The sequence below is a fragment of the Osmerus mordax genome, chromosome 6, assembly GCF_038355195.1.
Source record: "Osmerus mordax isolate fOsmMor3 chromosome 6, fOsmMor3.pri, whole genome shotgun sequence".
Taxonomy (NCBI): domain Eukaryota; kingdom Metazoa; phylum Chordata; class Actinopteri; order Osmeriformes; family Osmeridae; genus Osmerus; species Osmerus mordax.
In genome coordinates this window covers 9,023,777-9,049,883 of record NC_090055.1, presented here as the reverse complement: position 1 = coordinate 9,049,883, position 26,107 = coordinate 9,023,777, and the positions used below count along the sequence as shown (strand labels likewise).

The window sequence follows — 26,107 nt, the reverse complement described above, 5'->3', positions numbered from 1 at the left end:
TGGTTTCCAAATGTGTTTTTTATTTTTTATTGAATCACCGATGACTTGAACCAAGTGCAAAAAAAGCAACATCTTTCTGCGTCTTGGGGAACAAGTAAAAAAGAAAAATCGATATAACAGGGTGTGAATGCTGCCTTAGAAACTGGAATTAAAAGACTCGTGTTCCACGCGTTTTCAGAATCCGGTGTCTTGGGCAGCCCAGTTGGGAGTCTGTGGGAGCGAGGAAGACAAGACAGGTCAGACCTTACAACACGTACCATACATTTACATTTACTCATTTAGCAGACGCTCTTATGCAGAGCGTCTGCATAACATACGAAAAGTAGAGGGGACGTCGGTGAACCTATACAGACATGTGTGAGCTTGTGAGTGAATGTGTGCGTGTGTGTGCCTGACGTCACAGTTGATTTGCGACCCCAACGGACAGCAAGTCAGAGAGTTGTTTGCGGTCTCTTGTGTAATTTCAAATATTCCTTAATGGGGTGGTGAGGGTTGCTTTTAAAAGGCCTGACTTGCAGCTTACTCAAACACAAAAGAAGGGAGGGGGGGGGCACATCAAAGGATTACCTGCTCGGAACTCTGGGATGTTAACACTCACATCGTAACTCTGTCCTTGGATCTGCTGTGTGTCGACTGTGTGTGTGTGTGTGTGTGTGTGTGGGAGGGAGGGGTCTGGACACAGAGGTTTATGAAAGATTGCCTTGGTTTTTACAGACAAAGTCCCACTCTCCTAATTTGCGAGGTCAAGCTGGTGGTAGTGCAGCCCCTAGTCTACATCCCAACGTCGACCGGACCAGCTAGCCACAGCCAGACACCTGGGAGGCAGAGAGGAGAGGGGGGGCACACCAGCTCTGAGAGGGAAATTAACCTTAGCTGGTGTGTGAGAAGCCACCTAGCTGAGTCACCTCTCCGGGACTGCCCTCTGAGGGGGAACGCCTGATGCCTGCCTTGTCATTAGGGGGAGGATGAAAGGCCGGGCCCTTGCCGGAGCAGCTCCTACTGGCCCCCGATGTCGTGTAAAGAGAGCCGCTGTTGATGGCCGTTCATCAACATTCCTCGGGCCTGGTCGTTTGGAGAGGGCTTTGAACTCGGGGACGGGGGGACTCATGTCAGGTTCACAGGGATGGGATGACAGGCTAGGGAACGGTAGGCTTTGGAGGAGGAGGGTAGGGGGGTAAGGGAACAGTAGGCTTGTTTAGGGAGGAGGAAAGTGGAGAGTAGAGCGGGGGAGAAGCAGGCGGAGGTGAGCCTACAGGTGGAGGTGAGGGGGTGTGTTTGGTCTCACGGAGGAGGTAAGGGTGACTTTTGCTCACCTCGTTGCGGTTACTGTGGCTGATCTTCTTCTCGATGTTCATGGCCAGCATCTGGCTCCTGAAGGACAGGTTCTTGGTCTTCTCAATCACCTGCTGGTACGGCGACACTGCGTTGTTGCCCATCACCACGTGACCCTGGCAACCGGAGCAGAGAGGGCACAGCCAATCACACCCTGTCTCACAGACGTGTCATCTAATCACACAAGGTCCCACGCCGTCCAATCACCAGGGGCCGCTCACACAAACACCCCCCCCCCCAGCTGGACCAATCAGGGCTAGTCCTGGGGAAGGTGGGGGGGGGGGGTAATTCTAGGTCCCATCCCAGCAGAGTAAGGGATGGTTAGCTGATTACAGAGCAGCCATGCCTGGGATTGGAACAACCGATATGAAGTGGTACAACACAGAAGCTCAGGGGAGGTGAGGTATGGCGCTGACTTCATACAGCCTACCCTCCAATTATACACCCCCTCACATACGCACACACCTCCATCTCAGCATATGCAACTGTTCCAGTGGAATAATAGACAAACACCAACACACGCCCACCCACCCCAACCTGCAGAGGCTGGTTTGTTAGAAAGTTCGGCTCTTCATTAAATCAATCAATCCCCTCCCGAACCCCTTTCACAGATTGACTGATGGATTGATTGAAGGAAGAAGAGGGGAGGGAGGGAGGGAGGGAGGGAGGGAGGGAGGGAGGAGGGGGCAGACAGGGAGGCAGCCCTACCAGCTTGGAGTCTATTTTGGCATCCAGCCGGGCGTTGCGGATGAGGTTGACGATCCATCGCTCTGCCTCCTCTGGCGTCATGTTCAGCTTGTCTGCCAGCATGCTGCGGGGTGGGGGGGGGGGGGGGAGAGAGGAGAGGAGAATAGATAGAGGAGAGAGAGAGAGAGAGAGAGAAGGGGGGGAGAGAGAGAGAAGGGGGGGGAGAGAGAGAGAAGGGGGGGAGAGAGAGAGAGAGATATGAGGGGGTAGAGAAGGAGATGTAACATTACAGCAACAGAACTCTGCAATATGCCCGTTCTGAAACAAACAGGGGAAAAGCTTTGGAAACGTGACATCTCCAGTGACTGTAGTTGAAGGAGGGTTTGGGGTTGTCTCCCAAGATCTTCAGCATGCTGGACCGACTAGACAAATGGCCCTCGCAGACTCTTAGGGTCCATCGAGAAAAACACAAGAAAACATTGTCTTCCATAACTAGGGGTTGAGAATGCCCATATAACCAAGTAAGAGGAAGGACACTCTGTTCTGGACTGTTCCGTTCCCTCAGCTCTGTGGCAACTTCTGCCTTTGATGTCCTTTCTTCCTCCCTTTCTCTCTCGCCCGCCCTCTCCCCATCTCACTCTCCACCTGGTCCCGAATCTGCCGTGACACACCAGGACCTGCTACTGTCCCCAAATGAAAGCCAGCTTGCGGAACGAGGGAGGGGTTCTTTGATAGAGCAGAGCATGGATGTGTCACTAGCGAGGCAGGGAGAGTGGGGTGTGTGTGTGAGGGTGCGAGGAGGGGGTACTCTTTGATCCAAAGCCTTTCCCTGTGCAGCTGGCTTCCCCTTGCTGCTTTTAACCCAACTAGAGCCCCTTGATTTCACCCCTCGCAGACCTTCCCCTAATTCATCCAGACCCATATACTCCCACCCAAAACCCCTGCCCCTCTTCATTCTCCCTTTGCTGCACCCCCCCCCCCCCCCCCATTCCATCTCATTTGAGAACTCTATAAATACCCCCACCTCCTCTTTTGCCACACTCACCACCACAATTACTACAGCTCTTCATCCCACAGACCAGTCGCCACACTAGTGCAAACACACACCTTTCAACTTATTTTATTATACTCGCTAAAATAGGCACTAATTTGTGAGCGCGGTGCGAGCTTTCCTGCCTGAAAGGGGTTATGAGGCATGTAGAAAAACAATTCACTCCGCTAATGATTACTTCCTGGTTCATTAATCAGGCCGCCTGGGGCCTTCTGATGGAGCCACAGGACTGAGGAGGCCAATCCGAGTCAGAACGAGCCCCCAAGCTCCAACACAAAAACCCCTCTCAAGGCCTAGGACCTGGCCGTGGCATGAATCCAGTACCAGCAATCGACCCCAAACCCTAGGCTAACCCTCAGCCCCCCAACTCTTCCCACTGCATCAGACCCACACCTAGGGCCAGGCCATAGGCCCGAGACCTAACCCGTGGCCCTAAACCACTCACAACGAGGGGCCAGCCCCAGAAAGGGCCCCAGCCCCCCCACCCCTCACCCAGCAGGGCTGACTCACCCATCACTTCACTTCCATGACTTCTTTAAGACCTCCTTCCTCATAAATGTGACCATTTGGAGGTAACCTCATAAGGACCGATGTTTGGTTTACCCTCCGGCCCTTAAATCCCCCCTCCACCACCCCAGGGTTCCGACAGAACAAACACATTCTCTCCTCTCTCTGACCCATTGGTCGTGGCTGAGTGTCAGTGTGTGTGTGTACGAACGTGCGTGAGAGTGGTAACTGTAGCAGAGCCAGGTCCAAGGGGAGGGCTGGAATGACATCAGCGTCTGGAAGGGGCATTAGGACAGAAAGCCCAACAACAAGTCATAAACACAGTGACCTCAGCAAGAACCAGCAGAACGAGAGCTTGGCTTCCCAGTGACGAGGCAGGGCCTATCAGCACTCTGCACACCAGAGATGATGGAAGAGGAGGACGGGAAAGAGAGAGGACAGGATTATCTATCGATGAACACCAAGACACCGTGCCTTCAAGAGGCTGAATAGAAATGGCCCTCAACCAGCTTCTTCTTCATGTGTTTGGAACTTCCAGATATGGCTAGGAATCTGTGACTATCTATTCCTACAACCCAGTTGTAGCGGACCACCAGAGAGAGAGCGTAACCAACCTGGCCACAAAGCTATTGGCTAGAGGGGCACATCCATCACACGGGTCGCTGCCAACCCCCCCTCCCAGCTCCGGCAGACAGCTGACGTACTTATCCGAGACTGCGGCGGAGGGAAAAGCCGGTGTCAGAGGAGCGACTCCCCGGGCTCATTAGCAGGGCCTCGACAAGCTGAGGAGGTGTCAGCTGTCAGATGACGTGAGGCTGGGTCGCGATGGCTAACATGCATCTGCCCTCAAGTGTGACACTATGGACGTTATTGGGACCAGAGCGTGGCCTGGCTAGGGCCAGGTCCAAGGCAAGTCATGCTGGTGACTAATCGGTCATTAGTCCATTTCAATCACACAATCCCATGTGTTCAACAAAGCTGAGTACCGAGCAACAGCTTCTGAAATCCCTGCCTTGTGAAGAGATCTGTTTTGGTTGAGTGTGAAGATATTGCCTGAGCGTTTGCCTACACAGCCACACATCCCAGAAGCCCAACCAACGATACCGATGAGACGATCGATGCAAATGGAAACAGACAGTTTCCCTCCCCCCTCCAAACATCGAATGATGGTGCAGATGGCCTCAGTGGGTTTGCTGGGTGGTTAAGCAGGAGTGGAGGACATGTCAGCCACTCCCAGGGTCAGGTACGTGACACCGTCTGCTCAAGGGGTAAGTCAAACCCGGGCCTGACCTCTGAGCGTGCAACAACGGGCATTCTACAGGGATGAGCACCACGGCCACGCCCGCTCAGGAGGTAAAAGGGCAGATCTAATTGAACTCCAAGAGACACCTGGCAATGCTTTTCTGGGAACCACCAGAAGATTTGTCTATCATTCACGAGCTGGTTCTATCTCGGTGTCCGTCTCTGAGTCAAGTCTTTACTTTAATCCCTACTTTGATCTCAGCGGAAAACAGGAGGGGGGAATGTGGCCAAGACCCCAATCCGGTTCTTCTGCACACCCTAAACTATTGACTTTTATACAGCCCTGCTCCAGCCCCAGTCACTTCTGGGAACCAGGATCACGTTCCCTTCGACCTCTTCCAGTCCCTGGCTTCTCGGCCTTCTATTTCCGGTTGGAGGACTCCTCTGGGTCACTCCATCCGACCTGCAACCGGTTGGAGATGGGGGTCGGGCTTCAGTGGGCAAGTGTGTGCAAGGGAGGGGTTGAATGATAACTGGATTAGAGGTGTGTGTGCGTGTGACATCCTTAGAAGTGCCCCCTTCTCCACATGGACTCTAACCAATGCCTTGTTAAACACTACCATATGATAGCATTAGGAGATTCCAAGCCATTTGGAGCAAGCCTGCTCTTGAGCTTGGGGTAGAATAGATTTTTTGGGAAAACCGAAATGACCGTGTGGTCTTTCTAATGGCTCAATTGTGAAGTGGAAAGATCTCCAATTCCAAATACACACAACTGTATTCCCCCAACAAGCTAGGTCTTCGGACTGGTGCTAGATCTGTCATACCCCCTTTCCACCAAAGTGAACCGGGAGCTAGTTTGGAGCTGGTGCTAGAGCCGGTTCAGAGCTGGTTCAATTTGCGAGCCTTCGAAGAACCGGTTTGCTTTTCCACGGGCTAGAGAGCCACGTCTTTACGTCACTATATACATCTCATTTGATAGGATTATGATAAAATTCAGCAACTGGGCCTATGTGTCTGCACTGCGATGCTAGCTAGGTTATCGAGAAGTCGGAGCAAATTTACAAATGAGCCGTTTAATCAATACAATAAGCACTATTTCAGCAACTACACTGCCCACTTCTCGTCACATTTTAATTAAGATGCTGATTTACACTAGCCTGGTCCTAACCAGACTCTCGTACATTGCATTTGTACATAGAGTCTGGGCTCGATCCATTGACAGGCGTTAACTTCCTTGAAGGCGGGGACTCTGTTGAAGTTTAAAACTATTGGATCTGCCCAGAGCCACTCTGGATCTGGCATAACCAATTGCTAATTCTGCCAATTCGCCTTAGCCAACTCCTTCACCACTAACAGAGCTAGCTGGAAAATCAAACAACCCCGTGGGGATTGTTCTTGCTCCGGCTTTAACTTCTGGATATTCGCCTCGCCAGCGTTGCCACTACGGATCGAAAGGCTTTGCTCGCATCTCTGTCCGCCGCCATTACGCAACTACAACTCAAACTAGCGCACGACATCAACTTCGTTCTCAGCCACTCCCACTGTTCGCTGACTGGACCGGTGAAAAGTTACCGGAGACATCTGACCAATATACCTCAAAGCCCAGACGTAGTACAGAAGCACAATGAAAATTGAGCGGAATTACGTACGAGGGCAGAGCCAGGCTAGATTTACACGTACCGTTTAGCTGAAATATGAATTGTAAAAACGTACAGCAATGGCAGTCAAAGGATTATGTTCGTCTTCTTAGTCCCGGTAACCCCTCCCCGACGCAAGCGGTTCTTACTTGGTTCCCACTTTAGCCCAGCTCTGATGTGGTGCTACTTGCAAACCATTTTCCCTGGTTCGGAGCCGGTTCTTAGGCTGTCGAAAGAGAAAGAACTAGTTCGAGATTAAGCACTGGCTCCGAACCAGCACCCAAAATGAGTTGGTGGAAAAGCGGTATCAGTGAGTGCTAGACCTATTAGGGCCTAGCTGGGTCAGGTCCTAGTGGGTCAGGTCCTAGTGGGTCAGGTCCTAGTGGGTCAGGTCCTAGTGGGTCAGTCAGACCTTCAGTGTCATGTTTAGCTCTCAGTGGAGGCTTAAAGGCCATCATGTCTCCTTCACTTAATGTCAAATGACAGCAGTCACGCCTGAGGCCAATGGTCAAGCAAGTTACTGCCAGCAAGCAATCACTGTCAGGAGTCGCAATGTTAACTTTGTGAATAAAACAAAAACACTTCATTCAAACCTAGGAAACTCAGTCTAGACAAAATATATGGATGCAATTAGGAATACTAGACCCAGACCGAGTTTCATTTCTGCTGCCTAGGCTTTACATAAGGCCTTTCTGCATAAACTCAATTACTCCAACTTCTGGTCCAATTCTGTCCCCTGGCCGTTGGCTATGGAGGACCTAAATAATCGGCAAACTCTTTCCTAGCCAAAAGCTGTGTAAAAAAAAAATATGTAAAAAGCTAACCAAAGAATAAATAATCCTAATTAAAAACAGGCATCCGATCCATTTGAGTATGCTTGAATGCAAAAGCTGCTGGGTATCGGGACTAATGACACAGAATTTGGGCATTTGTCAAAAATAGACGCGTTCTGTCCTTTGTCGTCACAACGCTTTAAATAAACAGGGGAACCCCTGACGCTGCTGCCTGTGTGGAGCTCCTCAACCTCAACTAACAAAAAGCCCTTCCTACAGGGGGGGGGGGAAGGAAAGCAGAACAATCACAATCTGACTTCCTATTTCAGTGTTCCCACTAACCTTTGTGGTCTTTAACAAGAAAATGGATCCAATTGCAGCAGGACTGCCAAGAGAGCGCCAGGACTACTAATCAATTCCAGACAATCTGCTAGAGGAGATTTCAACAGAGCCTGTTGCATGGTTCCAACCTTGACTGCAGCCCCCCACAGTTCCATAAAGAAACCCTGAAGTCAGTCGCTTTCTTTTACCCAAGTCATTCATTCCTCTCCATGCGTTCAACATCAGCCTATGTTAACATATTTTGAATATCTCATTCAGAGTTTTACCATCCTAAACCTGTCAAGAGTTGTTCTGTGTAGTTAAGTCTACATCACTACCAGCCTCCCCTTCTCCCCCAAGCCCAGCCTCCCCTCACCCCCAACCCCGGCCTCCCCTCACCCGAGCCTCCCCCCCCAACCCCAGCCTCCCCCCCAACCCCAGCCTCCCCTCACCCCCAACCCCCCCTCTCCCCCAACCCCCCCTTTCCCCCAACCCCCCTTTCCCCCAACCCCGGCCTCCCCCCCTAAGCCTGGACACCCCTCTCCCCCAACCCCAGCCTCCCCCCGAACCCGGCCTCCACCATCAGAGATGCAGTCATGTGCAGAGGTTGGGGATGGTCCTGGATACTGATACGTGTTATTTTCTCAAATGGATGCAAAAGATGCAGCCAAATCCAATAATCCATCTTAATTGCACACAATTACTATAATCTTTTTTTTTTTTCTTTCTTTCCTCTCCTAATGCTTACGATAATTAGCATTGACTATTTCTGGGTTTTGGTGGATGTCCAAGGTCCATTGGTGGATGTAACAAGGATCTTTACGGAGGATAGAGCTGGGGTCAAGGGGGGAGACTGCAGAACTCTCTGACCTCCAACCAGCCTGACCCGGTGGAGAGGGAGGGGGGCTCTGCAGCTGGGACTGTCGAGGGGACTGAGAGCCCACCTAAACCCTGACCTCTCCCTGGAAGAACCGGGTGGGGTCTTTAAACTTTACTGAACAGGACAACCAACGGGAGACCTGGAAACAGTTATCGGTCCAAGTATCCAATCCCAAAGAAGTTACAGCGGTGAGTGGGTGTTTGTCTATGAAGAAGGGTCATAAACACTTTGTGGTGGTGGTGGTGGGGGGGGATTCCAGTAAGTTCAGTACATATCCTCTCTTTTTACAGCTGCACAAAACAAATTAAGCTCATTGGCTAATTACCCTTTTTAAATCATTTGCTATAGATTCACTTGTTAGCTAGTTTATGCTAGGTCATGTATTGGCTGCTCGATAGGAGGGAGGCTGTGGCTCTGTCAGCGGTATGGGCTGTTTCTACGCTGTTGATCCTGAAACAATGACGATTGGATGGCTCACCTTATGCTGATACACTGGTGGATTCTGCAGAAAGTCTCAAAGATGAAGAGGCGGGCATTCTCAATGAAGTCCTCCAGGCAAGCAACCAGGAAGAAGTCATTCACCAGCACCTGGAGAGAAGAACACACGTTACCAACACTAATATTACACCCAACTGTGTCAGTCAGCGTTTTGAGTTTCTGTAAAAGACTGCCGGAAGGTTCTGGTAAGGTAAAACGAGTTAAACAAGGATTGAGTTGAGAGCTTTGTGTAAGCTCATTACAGCAATCAAGATGGGCCTTTCTGAACGAGTGGCCCTAGAGAGCCATAAAAACCCCCCGACAGTAACAGGTTTCGATCTTTCCTCTTATTTGGCTTCCAAACCCTGCTCAATTGTGGGAAAACTCCATTCACTGAAACTCAAGTCAAATTAAAACGGCGCTAAAAATCATTTTTTATACTGAGCTGAGAAGGGGAGTGGAAAGGGGGGGAGGGGGTCCTGGCCACATTTAAATTGTCGGGCGGTTGACTTTGGCTGAGGCCTGAAAGGAGAACTACCCCATCTGTGAGGCAGTAATCCGGGGGCCACTCGGAGTGCTCCAAATCGACCACAAATCTTTGAATTCTGCCGCCTCCACATGAATCGGCGAGCGGGGAGGGAGGCAGCCAGCAACCGGAGCGACCACGGAGGCCGTGACTTATCACCCATCATCTGGTCCAGCGGTGCAGAGCAGGAGCACCGGCTTCGCACACCCGCAGCTCGTCGGGGTTTCCAGCCTCCGCAGCACCTTTCCACGTGACATCAGCCCCGCCGACCAAGCTTGCCAACAGGTCAAGTCACGACCTACAGGCCCGGCCGTATATACACACACACACCCAGAAGCTTCGGGGCCCATTTAGCACATCCCCCGCCACCTTGAGACGGTACTGATTAGACGATTAGACTACTGTAGCTGCTAGTTCACGACCCCGGCCGAGCCCCCGAAGGCCTGAGTGAAACGCTCCGGAACATTCCACAGCGGTTACAGCGCCGGAGACCGTCTTTGAGTGCCTCGTTCACATCACACGGCTCCGTCTTCAAAAGTCCTCCAAGCATTAACCCCGCTCTTTGTTTGCCTAAGCTTAGGGAGCGGCAATCTGCTGTCTCGTTCTGCTTGAAGAGATCCCAACTACATGGCGCTATCAGGACAGACCACATTTGAGCTATGACAACGCTTATCTAAGCCTGATAAACTCTGAACAGCTAAGTGCTCTAATTGCTGTCATCTGGGATACGGTCCCGAGATCCTCAAACACATTCTGAAAGGGGGGATTCGAGAAGTTGCCAATCTCAAGAGGCTCAATTGGAGGAATATGCAGGTTGTGTTTTTTTTTCCCCCCATCCCTCGAAAATGTTAAAGCCCCAGACATCTGACAGCCATTTCACATGAGGGGGGGGGAGACACACACCCGCAGGGGTGAAAACCTTAACAGGACCATTTCAACATGCCTGGGACCCTCTCACCTTTCAGCCCAGCTGGCAGCAACCATTGGAACTAGCCTGGCAAAGACGAGCAAACCCACGGTCAACATGGATATCTGACCATTACAACAATCTGTGAATTGGCCTATGTAGCTGCCACTCACTGTGATTTAGCCTTTCTACATCCCACCTCAATGACTCCCAATTGTTACATTACACACCAGGAACTCACTGGGGGCTATCCATTTACCTCTCAACCATCCCCTCTTTATTCTCTCAAATATACTCAGAACTTTGATTGATGTGCTTCTTCAAGGTGTAGGTCTCCTAAAAAGCCTCTCCCGTCTTTTATTGCTTTGAAACGAGACCATTCGGTGAAACTGTTTGCAGACCATCACAAGTTAATGCGGAGAAGCTGCAGCTCAACCTCTGGGTAACCACCCACCTCGCCAGCCCTGCGTTTGAACCCAGGGTTTCATGTGGACCTACCGGGCATGCCCTGAAGATGACTGACAGGTCTCCATTCCCTAGACAGAACTGAAAGCACCTGGGGCGGCTGTGATGGGCCTCTGTTGTGGCCTCGGCGGACGCTGTGTAAACACAGCCCGGGGTAGGGAAGGTCAAAATCGACGCTGCGGGTTCCTCAAAAGTGCGTGCACGTGTTTAACAAGATTGGTGATGGTGGGGCGCGTGTCGTGTCTTAGCTGGAACAAGAGACAGAACTAATATTGTTGGCGGTACATGTCGTCATAATGCGATGCCTCCCCTGTGGCAATTACACAGGAAAAATCTCATTTACCCATTCCGTGCTTTGAATAGTTTTCCGTTGAAGTCGAGCTTTTTGGCTGAACGTGACCCTTGAAGTAAAAACAAATCTACACAAATGAGTTTAGTTCCTCGTTCGTTAGAGCCTGACTAGGGGAGCTGCAGGCTCTTTATATTAGCTTAAAAATAGATTAGAATGAAATGGAACCTTCAGTCAACCGCTTACATGATTTATAAACATTTACTTCTGTGAGAGCGCCATTTGATCAGGCCAGATGGTTTTCATTCTCGGGGCGTTTATCGTCCAGGAGCAGAGATGAAAAAGGGGCTAAATGGCACTGGAGTACAGCCTTTTATTCCTCCGTAGGTCCAAATTATCAAATCATTTGGGAAATCTCCATTACACTCTCATATGCAAAGACTTGACTGAGGGATCATGTTTCAGAAACCATACACAGAACCCAGCACCAATCACAACACCTGCTCAGAGTATGCGTCTGATTGCTGGCCACTGATTGGGCCTCTAGAACCTGTTTGGGCTGTGAGTAAATTAGTCATCTCTTGGGCATAGCCAATCAGAGCACCACATGATTGGCCATGAATGAGTGATGGCTTTAATTATCTCACAATTATGATGGATATCTACGGAGCTGAAACAGGCGCTGCTTTGTAAGGAAGTTCACATGGACAATCTCAATGTCCATGAGATGTGAAACAGGAATGATGGAACCGATATTAAACGATATAAGAATGCCCTGGGGAAGAGCTTCATAGATACACAAACAGCTGGAACTTCCAAGTCCCCAATTAGGAGCTACATTTGTGGGGGGGGAGGTTCTGACAAAAGTTGGCTTTGAACTAGGCCTCTTTCAACAGACAAGATACAGCTGGGAGACCAGTGGTGACCTGTGTATTTTGACTATCCTACTCCAGTCCAAGCTCAGAACCTGCATTTAGTCTGGACATTGTGGTAAACAGGCCATTACAAACCCAGAATGGAAATAAACGTTCCTTATGGCCTCCGATGACACAGCGACCTGACTTGAAACGTGTGTCTGCACGCCTCCGCGTGGACCTTTTCCCTATAAAAGCTTTTTACTGTTGACCGCCAGGCTGATGAACAATTACAGGCAGTCATAAAAGCTGACCAGAGCCCTGAGTCACAGGGTTTCCCAGAGAATGTCTCCCTCGTCCCCCGCGGAACACAGGCCACTACTGTCGGGCAACACTCAATCCCATTATTGTCTTGTGGTGCAGCCGGTGTTCAGAATGGACACCATCGCATCAACATCTCCTGCTGCTAGCCGTCTGTAGTAGACACACGCAGAAAACGATTCAAAGGGCGGGGGGGGGGGGGGTCGCTTTCAGTCGCATGGTATTTTCCACTGAGGTTACATGGGAAAGTATGAACGCGAGCCAATCCGATGCTCTGCTTATCAAGACATCTTTACTGCGAGGCCCAGTCAAACCTGGGTTTCGATTATTTATTAAAGACGGAACACGTCTGAAATGAGAAGGCACTCAACGAGGGAAAAAGCTCATCTAGATGTGACTTACCGACTCGCACTCCCGCAGTTTCTTCTGAGCGCTGTCAAAGTCAAAGTTCACGTACAGGCACTCCACAAACTCTGTGATGGGGTCTTTGTAGGTGTAGGACTCCTAAAACCAAAGAACAAAACATTACAACATCACTGTGTGTGGGTGTGTGTAGCCTGACAGTTTCTTGGAGCAATACAGTGAAGGACAGAGGGCCATGTATTTCAGTGCGTCAGTAAGGCTGTCACCCCATAATAAACCACCATGCAGTTAAAGCAGCCTCAAACAGGGTCCAACGAATTCGATCCTATTACATGAAACAATAGAAACGTCAAATTTGGAGGACCACAGCCACATAAATAGTCAGACAGTGCACGGCCTTGAATAAAAACACCAGTTCAGAACTTCCCCCTTTGGTTCTTCCAAAACCATGTTTGGGAGCCTCTCAGACCAGGTTTACAGGGCCAAGGAGCATGGTGGGAGCAGGGAGCACATGTTTTAGTGATTACCCACAACCCACTGAGACGGCACTTATTTAGATTTTGGAGCCATTGATCTCTGAAGAAGCTACTGTCATTGGCCGGGAGGTGGGTGGGTGGGGGGGGGGGGGAAGACATCGGTACACTACAATCATGGCGTCCACAGCCATTCGTCAAAACCTAATGGGTTCAAGACTTCTTCAGCCAGGGCCAAAGCATTTGCACACTCCCCCGCCCCCCCTGCTTCTGGGCTTGGGGAACTTTGCTTTACCTGCTGAATGACCTTCACCAGGTCCTTGAGGACCTGCCTGCGCTTGCGGACGTCCTTGTTGGTGATGACGGCAGTGGTCAGGTACCTCAGGATGTGGGGGCACATGGTCTGGATGGCGTTCAGGTACCTGTGAGAGGATGAAGAGGAGGGGGGGGTGAAAGGTGAGTCACTAATACAAACCTGCTGTGAGGCCTCAGCCTTCAGATCTCCTCGGGGTGCGCGGTCAACGCATGCCGCCTCAAGCCCCCCCCACCCCCCTGGCATTTAGCATGACAGATCTTCCCAGCCGTGCAGACCTGCCCCTAGCAAGGCAGTGTGGGCCTGACACGGGGCCCGGGCTCCGAGGGCTGCCTTTCAATAGGGGGCCTGTGTGAGAGGAGGACAAGGGGTGGGGGGGGGGGCAGAGAGAGAGAGAGAGAAAAGGAAACCCAGGCTAGCAGATACAGATCAGTGAGCAGTGACCTGCCCAGTAGCTGAAACCCTATACCTCAGGGCCTTGTTGTTGAAGCACAGGTCAACTGGCTCACGGCTCTGGGTGGGTGGGTGTGTGTGTGTGTGTGGGGGGGGGGGGGGGGTGCCTCCATACAGACTGATTCTAACCCCAGACAACGTCCACACTCTGAAGACAGCCTGAGTGAAAGGGTGAGGACCCCCGCCTTGAGAACAGCGCCTACACACATACGTCCCGCCGACGCATGTCTCGTCAGAGTGAGTGTCCGGCCGGGGGTTAATTGCATGGCTTAGGTGTAGATCCGTATCCAAACAGCCATCCTTGCCTGCCTGCCTGCCTGTCTCCCGGGACACACACACCCTCCATCCTCTGCTAAATTAAATTTCAGGAGGAGGAAGTAGAGTTCCCTCCTGCCTTGGCCTCCCATGGATCAGGACACAGAAACACATGTTCAGGGAGGAAGAGAGAGAGAGAGAGAGAGAGAGAGAGAGAGAGAGAGAGAGAGAACGGGTGGAGGGAGGGAGGGAGGGAGAGAGCCCGGCCGCGTTGTACTAGGGTTTAATTAGCTGGAACAATTAAAGGGACAAGGGGGCCTGTGGCACTTGTGATGTTGGGTCTAAAAACGGCAGCGGTGAGCAGAGAGCGGCCGCCAGCCCGGAGTGACGAGCCCCGACTACCCACCCCCCCAGCCCCCCTCGCCTTTGTAGTTGTGTGACTCGGTGGCGGACCACAACACTCGGGCACTGTGTTCCTGATTAACTTACACCTCCTTCCCTTCCCGGCGGGGCTCCCGTGGCCCCCGCCAAGCCAGCGTGACTCATGCTGCCGTCTCTGGGGTCGCTCGGGGAGAGCATCGGGTTACGTCATCGTCTCAGGGTTTGGGGGGGGGAAACAACACTGCGGCGCGGGGGGGGAGAGATGCAGCCGAGGCACGCGGCCAAGGAAAGACTCAGAGCCCCCTTCTCCCCTCCAACAAATCATCTACGACCCAGCAGAGGGTGAAGGCCCGGTAGTGAGAGGAACAAACAAACAAAAAACTAGTAAGAGATGGATGGCGAGAATGAGACCGAAAAAGGGGCAGGAGAGAGAAGGACACGGAATAGAACAACGTTTCTATTTCACAAGCCAATCAGGGACGGGGATGATGTAGCAAAGGCTTGAGTGGACCCCAGCTAGGAGCCTGAGTGCCTAGATAACGTTACTACCACAGTATTATCTTCCCTGGCAGCACCTGCACCTCAGCATGGAGCTGAAACCTCTTCACAGACGCCCTTGGACTAACAAACAAGGTTCTGGTCAGCTTCTGCTGACGTTGGAGGTCAGGTAGGGATGAGGAGGTGGGAGAGGTCAGGTAGGGCCGAGGATGTGGGATAGATAATAAGCTGCTCTGGCCAGAGACTGGGGGGGAGGGGGTTGAGCAGCAAAGCCTCATTGTGGAAGCATGTGGTTTCTAGACTGTGAAACTGCAAAGCACCCGAAACTACCTCAAGTTTGTCCACAAAGACGTCTGGGGTGAGCTTTTCACAAGTAATTATTGGCCAGCCTTCCTTTCGTCGTCAAGCTATTAAAAAAAAGTTTCAAACGGAGTGAAACTCAAGAGAAGCAGACATCCCTGTGTGCTGTGTTGTGGTAACTAGTTGCCCTCTCTGTGGGGCACGATCATCTGTTCAATTACACAAAAATCTGACGGAGGAGGGGGGGGGGGGGGGGTGTATTGAAAAAGTTGGTGTGATTTTAACACAGTGTATCAAGTTTCCGATCTGGGATACACATGGCTCAAATCTCCGCTTCAGGAGTAAACAGACCACACAAAAACACACACAGACTAAAACCACTTAAAAAATACCAGGAAGGGTTTGAAGCAGCAGTGAGTCCCCCCCCCCCCTCTTCTCCAAAACACTATTAAGAGAAAACGGTTCTCTTTTCAAATTCAAGTCTGACTTATAAAACGCATCGAAGTTCTCTCCAGATCTCTCAGGACCAGGCTGCCAGTTGAACCACGGGAAGCCCATTAGGGCCTCCTGTCCTGGGGCCAACTTCCCCCGAGCCCTGGGGTTCAGCCGGGGTGTGGGTTCCATAACCCCCCCCCCTTCCAGCCCTCTGGGTCTAATCCACCCTCAGGCCTAGTGGACGATCACCGCTACAGCAGCTGCGGGACTGGAGGCATCGCACGGTTCATATGGACATCTGGACCACATGCACTTTGGTGTTACACCTCGGCTCAAGCTGGGAATGATGACCTTGTGTCAGGTCCAGGGGGGTTCCTTCCAGAGCAGAACAGGCTGTGTGCGAGGGCCTGGGCACTGGGAGGAGCAGCCCCTGGAGCTGGCCAGGATGTGTCAGGGTGTTTGGGAAAGGACTACTCACTGGGGCTGGTAGAGGAAGAGGTCGATGATGTTGTCTCTCCCTTTGGGGTGGTTGAAGAACACGAAGAGAGACCAGTGGATCAGCCAGGTCCGCTGCTGCAGGGACTGGAGAGGAGAGCTTACAGACTGGAAAGAGAGGGGGAGAAAGAGCAATAACCATAAGAAACCGGTCTGGATTGAGAACCATGTGTTCTGACCAATTTCGACAAGTTCAGAGAAGCAACACGAAAATCGATTTACGTTCTCTTCCAAGTAAAGAATTCCCCACCCTGTTCCCAAATGTCCAGCCAATTAAGAATTTCTAACGACATCCACATAACTGCTCAATTTAAACCTTGTCTATGAGAGCGAGAGAGCGAGCGAGCAAAAGAGAGGGCTCTTAACCACAGCAGTGCTTAGCTGCAACATGAAGCAGTCAATATGAGAGTCTATGTAAGGGAATCCAAGTGCTGTATCAAATTCTGAGAGCTGGGGCATTTACGTTGTTATCGATAGTCTCCCTCAGCCGGGTGAGGTCTTCCATGGCAGCCTCCCAGTTCTGCATCAGGATTTCGGAGGCCAGCTTCCCCCACAGGGAGCTCAGCGCGTTCCTGTCCGTGGCGGGCACCTGGGGAGAGACAACAAGGTGACACTGGTTAGACCTGGAGCAGGTAGCAAGGTGACACTGGTTAAACCTGGAGCAGGTAGCAAGGTGACACTGGTTATCACTGGAGCAGGTAAGCAAGGTGACACTGGTTAGCCCTGGAGCAGGTAAGCAAGGTGACACTGGTTAGACCTGGAGCAGGTAAGCAAGGTGACACTGGTCCACTTAAAAAAGGAGCAGCATGTCACCGACAACAGAATAACAGGCCTCTGAATGGCCTGGAAGACCAAATTCTGATAAAGGACTCTGCAGACATCTGCCTTCTTGGACAGAAAGAGAGTGGGTGGGGGTGAGGGGGAGTCTGCTAGCTTGGCTTCAGTGGCACGTCTGTGCACAGTGCAGTGCCTTCTCTTATTTATACTGGATAAATGGATTACGTTATGTCATCTTGAGGGAATGGGGCCTGACAGAATGAGAGAAATGGATCATGAAAGACTGTTTAGCTTTTTATAAAACCTAATTTGCAGCACTTGGAGATACAGCAACCGCCGCATTGCAGATGACTGGCCTCCGCGATCCTTACAGATTACCACGGTAACTAGAGGCATATTTGAAGCATGTGTGCGCTCTCCGTACAAACGTGCAAGTGCTAAAACGTTTGGTTAGACCGTGTTTACTTTATGCTGCAACTCTTGAAAAATGTGCAGGGTGGTAAATGGTCTGGAGAAGACACAATACTAAATATAGGCCTGGAGTATCTCCGCTTCAGTCACTTTCCGGTACTCCATCTATGTCTGGATTTAAGAGGGGCCTCCATCACTTCACTTAACCCTGCCTGGGTGGACTGCCAGTCCATTTGCTCCCACTCCTTTCCCAACCAGACTGGACAGGTTTGAAGAGGTCATAGGTTAGCTGGGACACTGCCATTGCCGAACTACATGTCGGACCTAATCTCATTTCGTTGGTTGCATCTGATCACTGTTGCATGTGTGCGAGATCGGATAGGATCTCACTCACTTCTCTTCCCTTCCACGTCTGCTGCAGTCATTTGATCTAAGCAGAATTAACAAGCTGCACCGCCACTGACAAAGAATAACAAATAGTGTTCAGGGAGGGAGGGAGGGAGGAAGAGAGGAATAGAGGGGGGGGGGGGGGGGAAGCAGAAACACCTCGTGTCTCAGAGGGGAGTGCCCCTTCCCAGTTCCTCTTGACTCCATCCCGACCCCTGGACTAGCCCTTATCAAATGCCAAATCCTCTTGACTCTGCCTGACCCCTGGGACTAGCCTTTATGAAAGCCCGGGTACAGAATGAGGGGGCTTAAAATCAAGGGCTCTCCTGCTACTGCTGGTTCGGGGAACATGTCAGTGGGCTTTGATCATCTAGGCTGGAGATGGGGGGGCGGACAGAAACAGAGCAATCAAAGTGACAGTTGGGAGAGGACTTTTCTAACGAAGCTGAAATGATGAATCAGGAGCTAGCTAGCTAGCCCGGCTTTCTCCTCAGCATCTGGAGGTGTTCAACATGTGCTTGAAGCCGGAGGAGTCATTTCTTCGTATAAACAAACCGCGATGTTTGGAGGCTTGATTGGAATGAAAAATGAAGAATCAGGAATCTGGAAATATCCCCCAGGAAACATCTGATTGGACATCAAGCTTTTTCGGTCACTCTCTCGACCTGGTGGAGGGTATGGTTTGTCTGGTCCAACGCCTGATTCTCCACCTGTAGCGGGCTACTGTTAGCCCTTGTTTCATTAAGAAATGGCAGGTCTTTGGGATTAGTGTTCCACTATGTTTTCAGACGGTTGAAACGTGAGGATAATACAATTGTGATGATCTCCTTTCAATTGGTGTGGAAGAAAAACATCCTGTGGAATTAGGTCCTATTCTTCAGACAACAGTTATCGTAAGCCAGCTGTGTTGAAATACGAGCTGATACTAACTAAAGACATCTTGACGGGGATATCCATCCTCAAATAGGTCACAGGCTACTGGTTCTGATTACCACAAGAAGAGGGCCGAAAACAAACAAAAACGAGGAGGTAATGAAAGGCAGGCAGGGACGTCTCTGCAGTTCAGGGATTACCATCCTGTGGCTCAAGAGGCGGGGCTGCCACCGACGCTCCTGGGAAACGTGGTCCTGCAGCCACCCGCGACGACAGCAGACGCAGTGACATGAGTCAAGCAGGAAGTCAGGCAGGGTGTGTGCTGCGCGGCCACAGGAAGCCAGACGCTGGCCGCACACCCCCTCAGCCCTCGGACAGGCAGCAGCATGGGGCTGTGAGACACTCGAGATTCCCGGCTGGAGGAGACATCAGGGTACGGTTTCCATCATGCTCTCTGATGGAGATCACAGATTCAATGTTGGGGATTTCTCTCAGAGCCCGAAATAAATTCTGGTACACAGGTGACAGAGGGCGGGATTCTTTATAAAAAATAAATATATATAAGTTTATATTGAATAATAATAAAAAGCAGCCATCTGAATCCATCCATCACTTGACTTCTTTGACCAAAGAACACAACCAGGACTCCACCAAAATGACTTTTAAAGTACAGAAGTCATAAGAATGATCAGCGTGGCAGTGTTGGGAGGAGGGGCCAACCTCTCTGCCAATAGAAAAGGTCAGTGTTTCATCTTTAGAAGTGTTTTGTTTTGTTTGTTTTCCACCCCTCCTCCTCCTCTTGGAAGTCCCAGCCTGCCATGTTTGGCTGGCCTCCAGGTCATTATGGCAGCTCTCTACACACTGCCTGGCTTTCACTGCTGGCCACGCTGGAATAGGCTCAATACCTGGCTTTTTCCAGAAGTTACCTTAAGTTTCCATTGGTTCGCGAAGTAGGGGCACATTTTCGCTGACTGACCAGCAACAATAAATTTACTGTGCTAGGGAGCCGTCGGGACACTCAATCTTTATTCCCAACATCCAATCCCTGCATTAACTGATGATATGAATAAGTTGCTCTTTTCGCGCTAGGCCACACTGTAACAGGACCCCAGGACTGGATTTTGCAAGGCTGGCTTCCTTCATTTAACTGACTGGCTTTCCCACGTTAAACGACTTATGGTGCCTCACCTCTCCCATAAGGGGGAATGAGGGGAGGGGGGTGGAAAGATGGGAGGTCCACTACACACCAATAGAGTGGAGAACAGGAGGCATAAAGACTCCCCCTGATGAAATCCATTTCTCCTTTTCTCAGAAAGCATTGTCAGGCTCAGCAACAAGATCCGGTTACAGAGTCCGTTCTGGCCCTGAGTCTCAAATAAGGGGGCTAACGATTGGAGGGGTAAAAAATCAACGCTGGAACCAAAATCAACATACCACTGTCAGGGCAATTTTGGTTTATTTAGGCAAAGTTGCAAACCCGTAAACAACCGTTTTAAAGGGGGTTGCACATCTGTTGCAAGCTTTTGTAGTTACTTTGGGGTTTGGGAGTGGGGTGGGGACAATCGTGTTTGAGAGTCCTTATCATCTTGTCGGGGGATGTCTAGTGTGACAGCATAAAGGAGACAACCAATCACAGAGTGAGCAACTGCTTTAGGTTAGGAGTTTCGTTTACAGTTTCAGAGCTGCTGCCAAGAACTTCAGGACATGTCAAGGACCATCACAGGGCTCTTCCTACAGTCACTAACATCGTCATGGAAACAATGAACACCACAGGCCAATTAAGAGGAGGAACGCAAGTTTTATGTTCCTTATTCTAATCAATGTGAAAACTGATGCTTACATTCTAGGTCTTTCAAATTCAGCTTTTGACTTTTACCACAAAGACAAACAAAAACAAAAAATGACATTTCCCCAAAGCCCTGGTGGCGTCCTGCTTAGCGGCTAAGAGACGGACATTCCTCCAGAGACGGACATTCCTCCAGAGACGGACATTCCTCCAGAGACGGACATTCCTCCAGACGAGTGTTTGCTCTATAACCATTACAATCTCTATTCCCCCTCTAGAGGACTTTCTGGTCTAGAGAGCCAGTGCTGCTCCTACAGTCCTGCCTTCTGTCCGCTCTCGCTGTAGTTCATCTTTCACTCATTTCTGAGGGCAGCGGGAGTGAAGCCACAAACACCAGGGCCCCAGCAATGAGTCCTTTGTTTACAGAGGAAATAAGAAGTACGCATGTGTAACGCGGATCCTGCCAGTACTCTCAGTGAACTGTAATTATCTTCCCCCGCAAAACCTTCTTTGGTATTATCTGATTTCCAAACTATGTCACTGATGAAAATCATTTAATCCCCATGCACCTCTCTCCTCCTCATCTCCAAACTAAGCCCGAGTAGGATGTACTGGGCACAACGAGTACAGGAAAGAGATGGAAAAAGAGAGAAAGAGCAGCTAATTAAGTGAACCTGTTCGGCGTCCACTTAGCGATGACCAGTTCTGCTTGTGTCCTCCCCTCAACCCACCGTGATGTATTACATAACTCATAGGCACTCGGGGGCCCAAGGATCTACACAAGGAGCTATCTGGCTGCAGCTTTCAAATCAATAAGCTCTCCGGAGAAACTCGGCCAGAGGACTAAAGACAGATTACAAAGTCTGCCGCTAAACGCTTGGCCCTGTAAGAAAAGGAAAACTAGCCGAGTCCTTGAACGAACAACAGTCTCTCCTAACACCGTGGGACGTGCGGGGAATTTCACGGGGAATGACGTCAGCTTCTCACATGCAATTACTGATCAGGGCTTTTTTCCCCCTCTTTCAGCTCCACTCAAGTCTACTTGGCTTTGAGAAATTTAAGTAATCTGTCAAAAACAATATGGCTGTGGGCAATTTCATTTTTCACAACGAAAACGGAGCCAAAGACATTTGAAAGAATGGTGTAATGCCAGGAATGCCAAGTTCCATAATAGATTATAGCACTTATATTCTGTTATTCAGACTGTCCGGAACTTGAACATCACGTGGTTAACAACGATCAATGACAAAATAGATCAATTTCTGTGTAAAATGTAGATAAGTGTCTTGTTTTCTCTGTATAAATACACAGTACAGAAGCCTGTTTGTCCAACGTGTGAATGGGTCCTTTCCAACTTCACGTCACAATATCCAATCGCTAGCGTTACGAATGCCGCTTCATTGAAGAGGCAATTCATTTGATGTGGAAAGTACCAACCAAGAAGCCAAACTTGAGAGTCGCACCCTGTAATTGATGGGCACGCACTGGTGCTTCGGAGGCAGGGTGCCATTCAGCTTGAGCCCATCGTTTCTCATCAGTGAGTGATGTTCCTACTTACCAAGACGCGGAAAAAGTACAGGTACTCAGCGGCTCCAGAGTAGTTTCCGCACTCATACTGAAACTTGGCGTATCGGTACAGGGTGTCCAGGTACTCTTGGCGGAACTGGAGGGTAAAACAAAAAACACTTCTCAATGACCCTGACAGGACAGGGAACGACATTCAGGATTCTCTTTAATTACGATCTCACACACACACACACACACACACACACACATCAGTTCTGGATTTGTGGTAGGGGTCAGGGCTGAAGTTAGGGCTAGGCGTGGCTTCGGAGGTGCACTGAGGACAGGGTGCGGGGTCAGCAGGTTGGTGGGGTGGGAAGGGACCAGCGGAGGGCCTAGCATCACGCCAAATATAGAATCTCCGGCATTCTTGCGGCCAGACCCACGGGTCCCAAGCTGTTCCGTTTATTCTTGAAAATCCACCGCAGAATGTAAAAGTCCGCAGAATTTTTGCAAGCCATAAAAACCCCGAAAACGAGTTAAGGTTTTTGGGAAGTCATTTCACGTCTCTCTGCTTGGGCCGCCGCTTCCTCTGCACCACCCCCAAACAACCACGGGTTCACTGAGGAGTCATGGGAAATGCTGCGAAGAAGTGAGATGTCAGCAGAGAGGGCCAACTTACGCTGTGTTTCTCCGCCAGATAGTCAAAGAGCATTCGTCCGTCCCTAAAAAAAAAAAGCAAGAGAGTGGTACCGTTAGTTGAACTAATTTAATTGGAGTCAGCAGTTGGATGGAGTTAGGTTGCAGTATTTGTAGAGTCATTCAGGTGTGTTCTTTTCCATTTGTAGTAGGGAGCCATGGGTACAAAGAATCCCATTTCATATTTAAACGGGGTTGACTGGCTGTTTATGTATGCGTGTCTGCCTAAGCTAGCCACGTCCAACAGACGTTTGTTTTTCTCCAAATGTGCAACTGCAGACCTTAAGCATCTAACAAGCTTTGCTTACAACTAAATTCCACAGTTCTTTGCGGTATAATAAAGGGGATGCATCAATAGCAAGCCATGTCTGACCTAACCTAACGACCCAGGCTTCTACACACACCTCCGAGGCCAGAAGATCTTCAGTATGGTGAGGCTGCATAACCATTGCCTATGATAGTGGAGGGATAGAGCGGGGTTTTAAAACGACCGTTTAACATTTGAACAGGACGGCATCTCTCGTCAGTCCAAACTGCTGAGGTGGAAGACAGTGCAGCCTTACTGCCGCCTCGTGCCAGAGCCAGTGGGAGGTCCCTGGCTCAAGGATCTGTTTCCATTGTATCAAAATAACAGGATAATGATTATGCAGAAATTGTTTTATGGCGTCGTTTCACTGGGAAGATGGTCTATGGCTTCTTGAAGCCATCAACTGCAATGCAGGTCTACTGATGGGCTTCATTGTAAATCATTCCAGAAAAGATAAGCTCTTCAGTGCCCAGAACCATTTATATTGTCATTATTATTTTTACCAGGGATTCGCTAAAAGAGTTGTTCGTTCATGATGTCCAGGATGATCCTGTGTGAAGGTCTACAGGCCAACCGTGTCCAAAACCCACTGCCCTATTTTGTAGATGATAACATGGACTACTAATTATGGCTGCTGACTGCCCTTTGGTTTGAAAACACAAGATTGCAGTGACCTGTGACAAGTCCCCTATTGTTTTACAAATCCTATAGAGTAAAAAGAAATCCCTGTATACAAAAGATCCCTCCTCCTTTGCTGAAAGAGAGATTATCCACAAACTGACAAGGATGCTCTCGGCACAAGTCAGCAAATCAAGGTTCATGGCTGGAATTGTATGGCTTAAAATATCACGTTCCAACTGCATTTTAAGCTGTTTACTTTCATAAAGCCATCTTGAAACAGACCTTGGCAAGTGGTTGAAATATTTTTGTGAGCCGTGGAACGAATACTTTAATTGAAGCAAACCATTCTAATCACAGAGCTACACGAGTTGCTTGAACAAAGGAATCTGCAGACAGTAGGATAAGGGTCTGTATTCTTGTTCAAAAGCAAACTAACATAAACTGAGGTATGATATTTTGCCAACTGTTTGATTACAAATCCCCTTAATGAAGCCTTACATAATATAGCAAGCCCTGTGCTGGGATTTCAAAAGATACATTTCAAGGGTTGTACACAAACGCAGCCCAACATCCAATGATTAAGAACATTATCGTATGTCGAGAGTGAGTGAGTGTGTGAGCGCGTGCGTGCGTGCAGCATACCTGGTAGACTGCATCTGCCTGGTGGTCTCTGGATCCTCGAACATCTTGACGATGGGCTCCGTCTCAGACTGCAGCTGTTTCAGCTGGGCCACGACGGTCGTCCTCTTCTCTCTGAGGGCTGCAGGGCACAGATGGTCAGGACGACCTGTGCAGCTAAACCTCACGGGGTATGGCGTTTTCAAATCACAAAATGTATCCTGTCGCCAACAGAAGCCAACTGCTGACTGGCATAAGTTACCTGTGGTCTTATGCATGGCACAACACCCTGCGCTTGGAGCACCGGAATTTACATATACACACACACACACACACACACATTTCAAGACACCTACACTTATGGTCCCAGATCACCTTTCCATCTATTTTACGTGTCATTTGAATGTTTTCCTTTGGATAAAAACATTTACTAAATGAATTTAATAAATACAATTGTCATAGCTATCATTGCGTGTGAGACTTACTGTGCACACAAACTACTTACAGTGGGGGATTTCCTTGTCAGGGAACAGGTTCTTGTACACATCCATGGCGAAGTCCACCATGTTGGTTTCACTGAGTAGATCCAGCTTGCCATGGAGAAGCTCCTTCTCATTATAGATCTGTGTGCAGAGAAGGATGAAAGACGTTAAGCTCTGGAATATGACTTTTAGTCAAGAGAACATCTTCATGGTGTGGAAGCTGTCTTGGGTCAAACAGGGTGTAGGACTGCAACCTCATCCACTTTGCTTCAAAAAATATTGTACGTTTGCTGCTCGTCAGCTCAATTAGTAGCGTTAAACCATTCAAAAAGGTATCTAGCTGTCACAAGTGGAATAATGAAGGCAACACCACTCAAGGCAATTACTCCTTTAGATAGCAGTTCCAGAACGAGACCAATACTAGGCTAGTTACTGTAGTGTTAACAGTGCCTTCCTAAAAGTGCTAACGTTAGCAAGCAGCTAACCAGATAATGATAAAGTCAGTCCATCTTTTTCGATTTTGTGATGTGCTTAGTCTAGTGAATTCGTCATTACAAATTAAGTCATCAGCGCCAGTAAACTCGCTTGGTAAACTCAATATCAAATCGAACGTGTGAGCTGTTGAGAAGATGGTTAGCTCTATGCGAGGCCTAGTTTGCTAGCTAGCGGTACTACTACTAGCAAGCTAGCCCCATCCGGCGTTCCTCTGATGTTAACCAGCTAGCGATCATTGAAGCGACGGAGCTAAGTAGCTGCACATTATCATATGAAAGTGAGCTTACATGAGACAAGACAGTCCATTGATAGACGCATGGGATATCGTGCTTAAATACATGTGTAGTAAATATGAATAATTTAGCTTTGCTTACTAAATAAGCCATCTAAGATTGCTAGAAAAGAAAAGGTACAACAAGCATATTGATGAAATTGATCATTCCCAGGCGCGAGAACAACTGCTAATATAAGCTACCTCGTAGCAAGCTGCACTGGCGGGTTCGCCCGGTGGTTTAAACCAGTGTGTTCAAGGCTATTTTAGGTTATAGATGGAAAATGCCAATCGTTTCACACGTTATTGGTCAGGTAAGGATGCCACATAACACGTAGAATATAAAAGGTGTGTAGCCTACAACATCGAGCCGGGTTCTAGCTTGCTGTGTAGCTGGCTAGGCTGTGTGTCATCATGGATGGCTTCCACACGTGGCCCCATACCATTTTACCAACGTTCTCTATACTTTCTCGACGGTATTTTAGAACACACAGCGAAAGAAGAAAACAAAAAGCACATACCTCCTTTACAGACAAGAATTCCAACAGAGGAAAAACGAGATGTCTGTCCAAAAAGTGGGCAATTTTGGTGGTCAGATCGTATTCCGCCATCTTGCCTGACTAAAAGGAAGTAGAAACG

General features: G+C 49.6%; 1 protein-coding gene across 1 annotated transcript; it reads right to left on the bottom strand.

Moving 5' to 3' along the window:
* On the bottom strand, positions 1 to 26,107 carry eif3ea (eukaryotic translation initiation factor 3, subunit E, a). Its single transcript, XM_067237974.1, has 13 exons — positions 25,990 to 26,107; positions 24,726 to 24,843; positions 24,245 to 24,362; positions 22,658 to 22,700; positions 22,031 to 22,135; positions 16,702 to 16,827; positions 16,222 to 16,346; positions 13,404 to 13,530; positions 12,675 to 12,776; positions 8,912 to 9,021; positions 2,041 to 2,143; positions 1,314 to 1,448; positions 1 to 210 (listed from the first exon to the last, which is right to left on the bottom strand). Exons 1-13 carry the CDS (start codon positions 26,077 to 26,079, stop codon positions 175 to 177), a joined length of 1,338 nt encoding a protein of 445 aa, XP_067094075.1. The 5' UTR covers positions 26,080 to 26,107; the 3' UTR covers positions 1 to 174.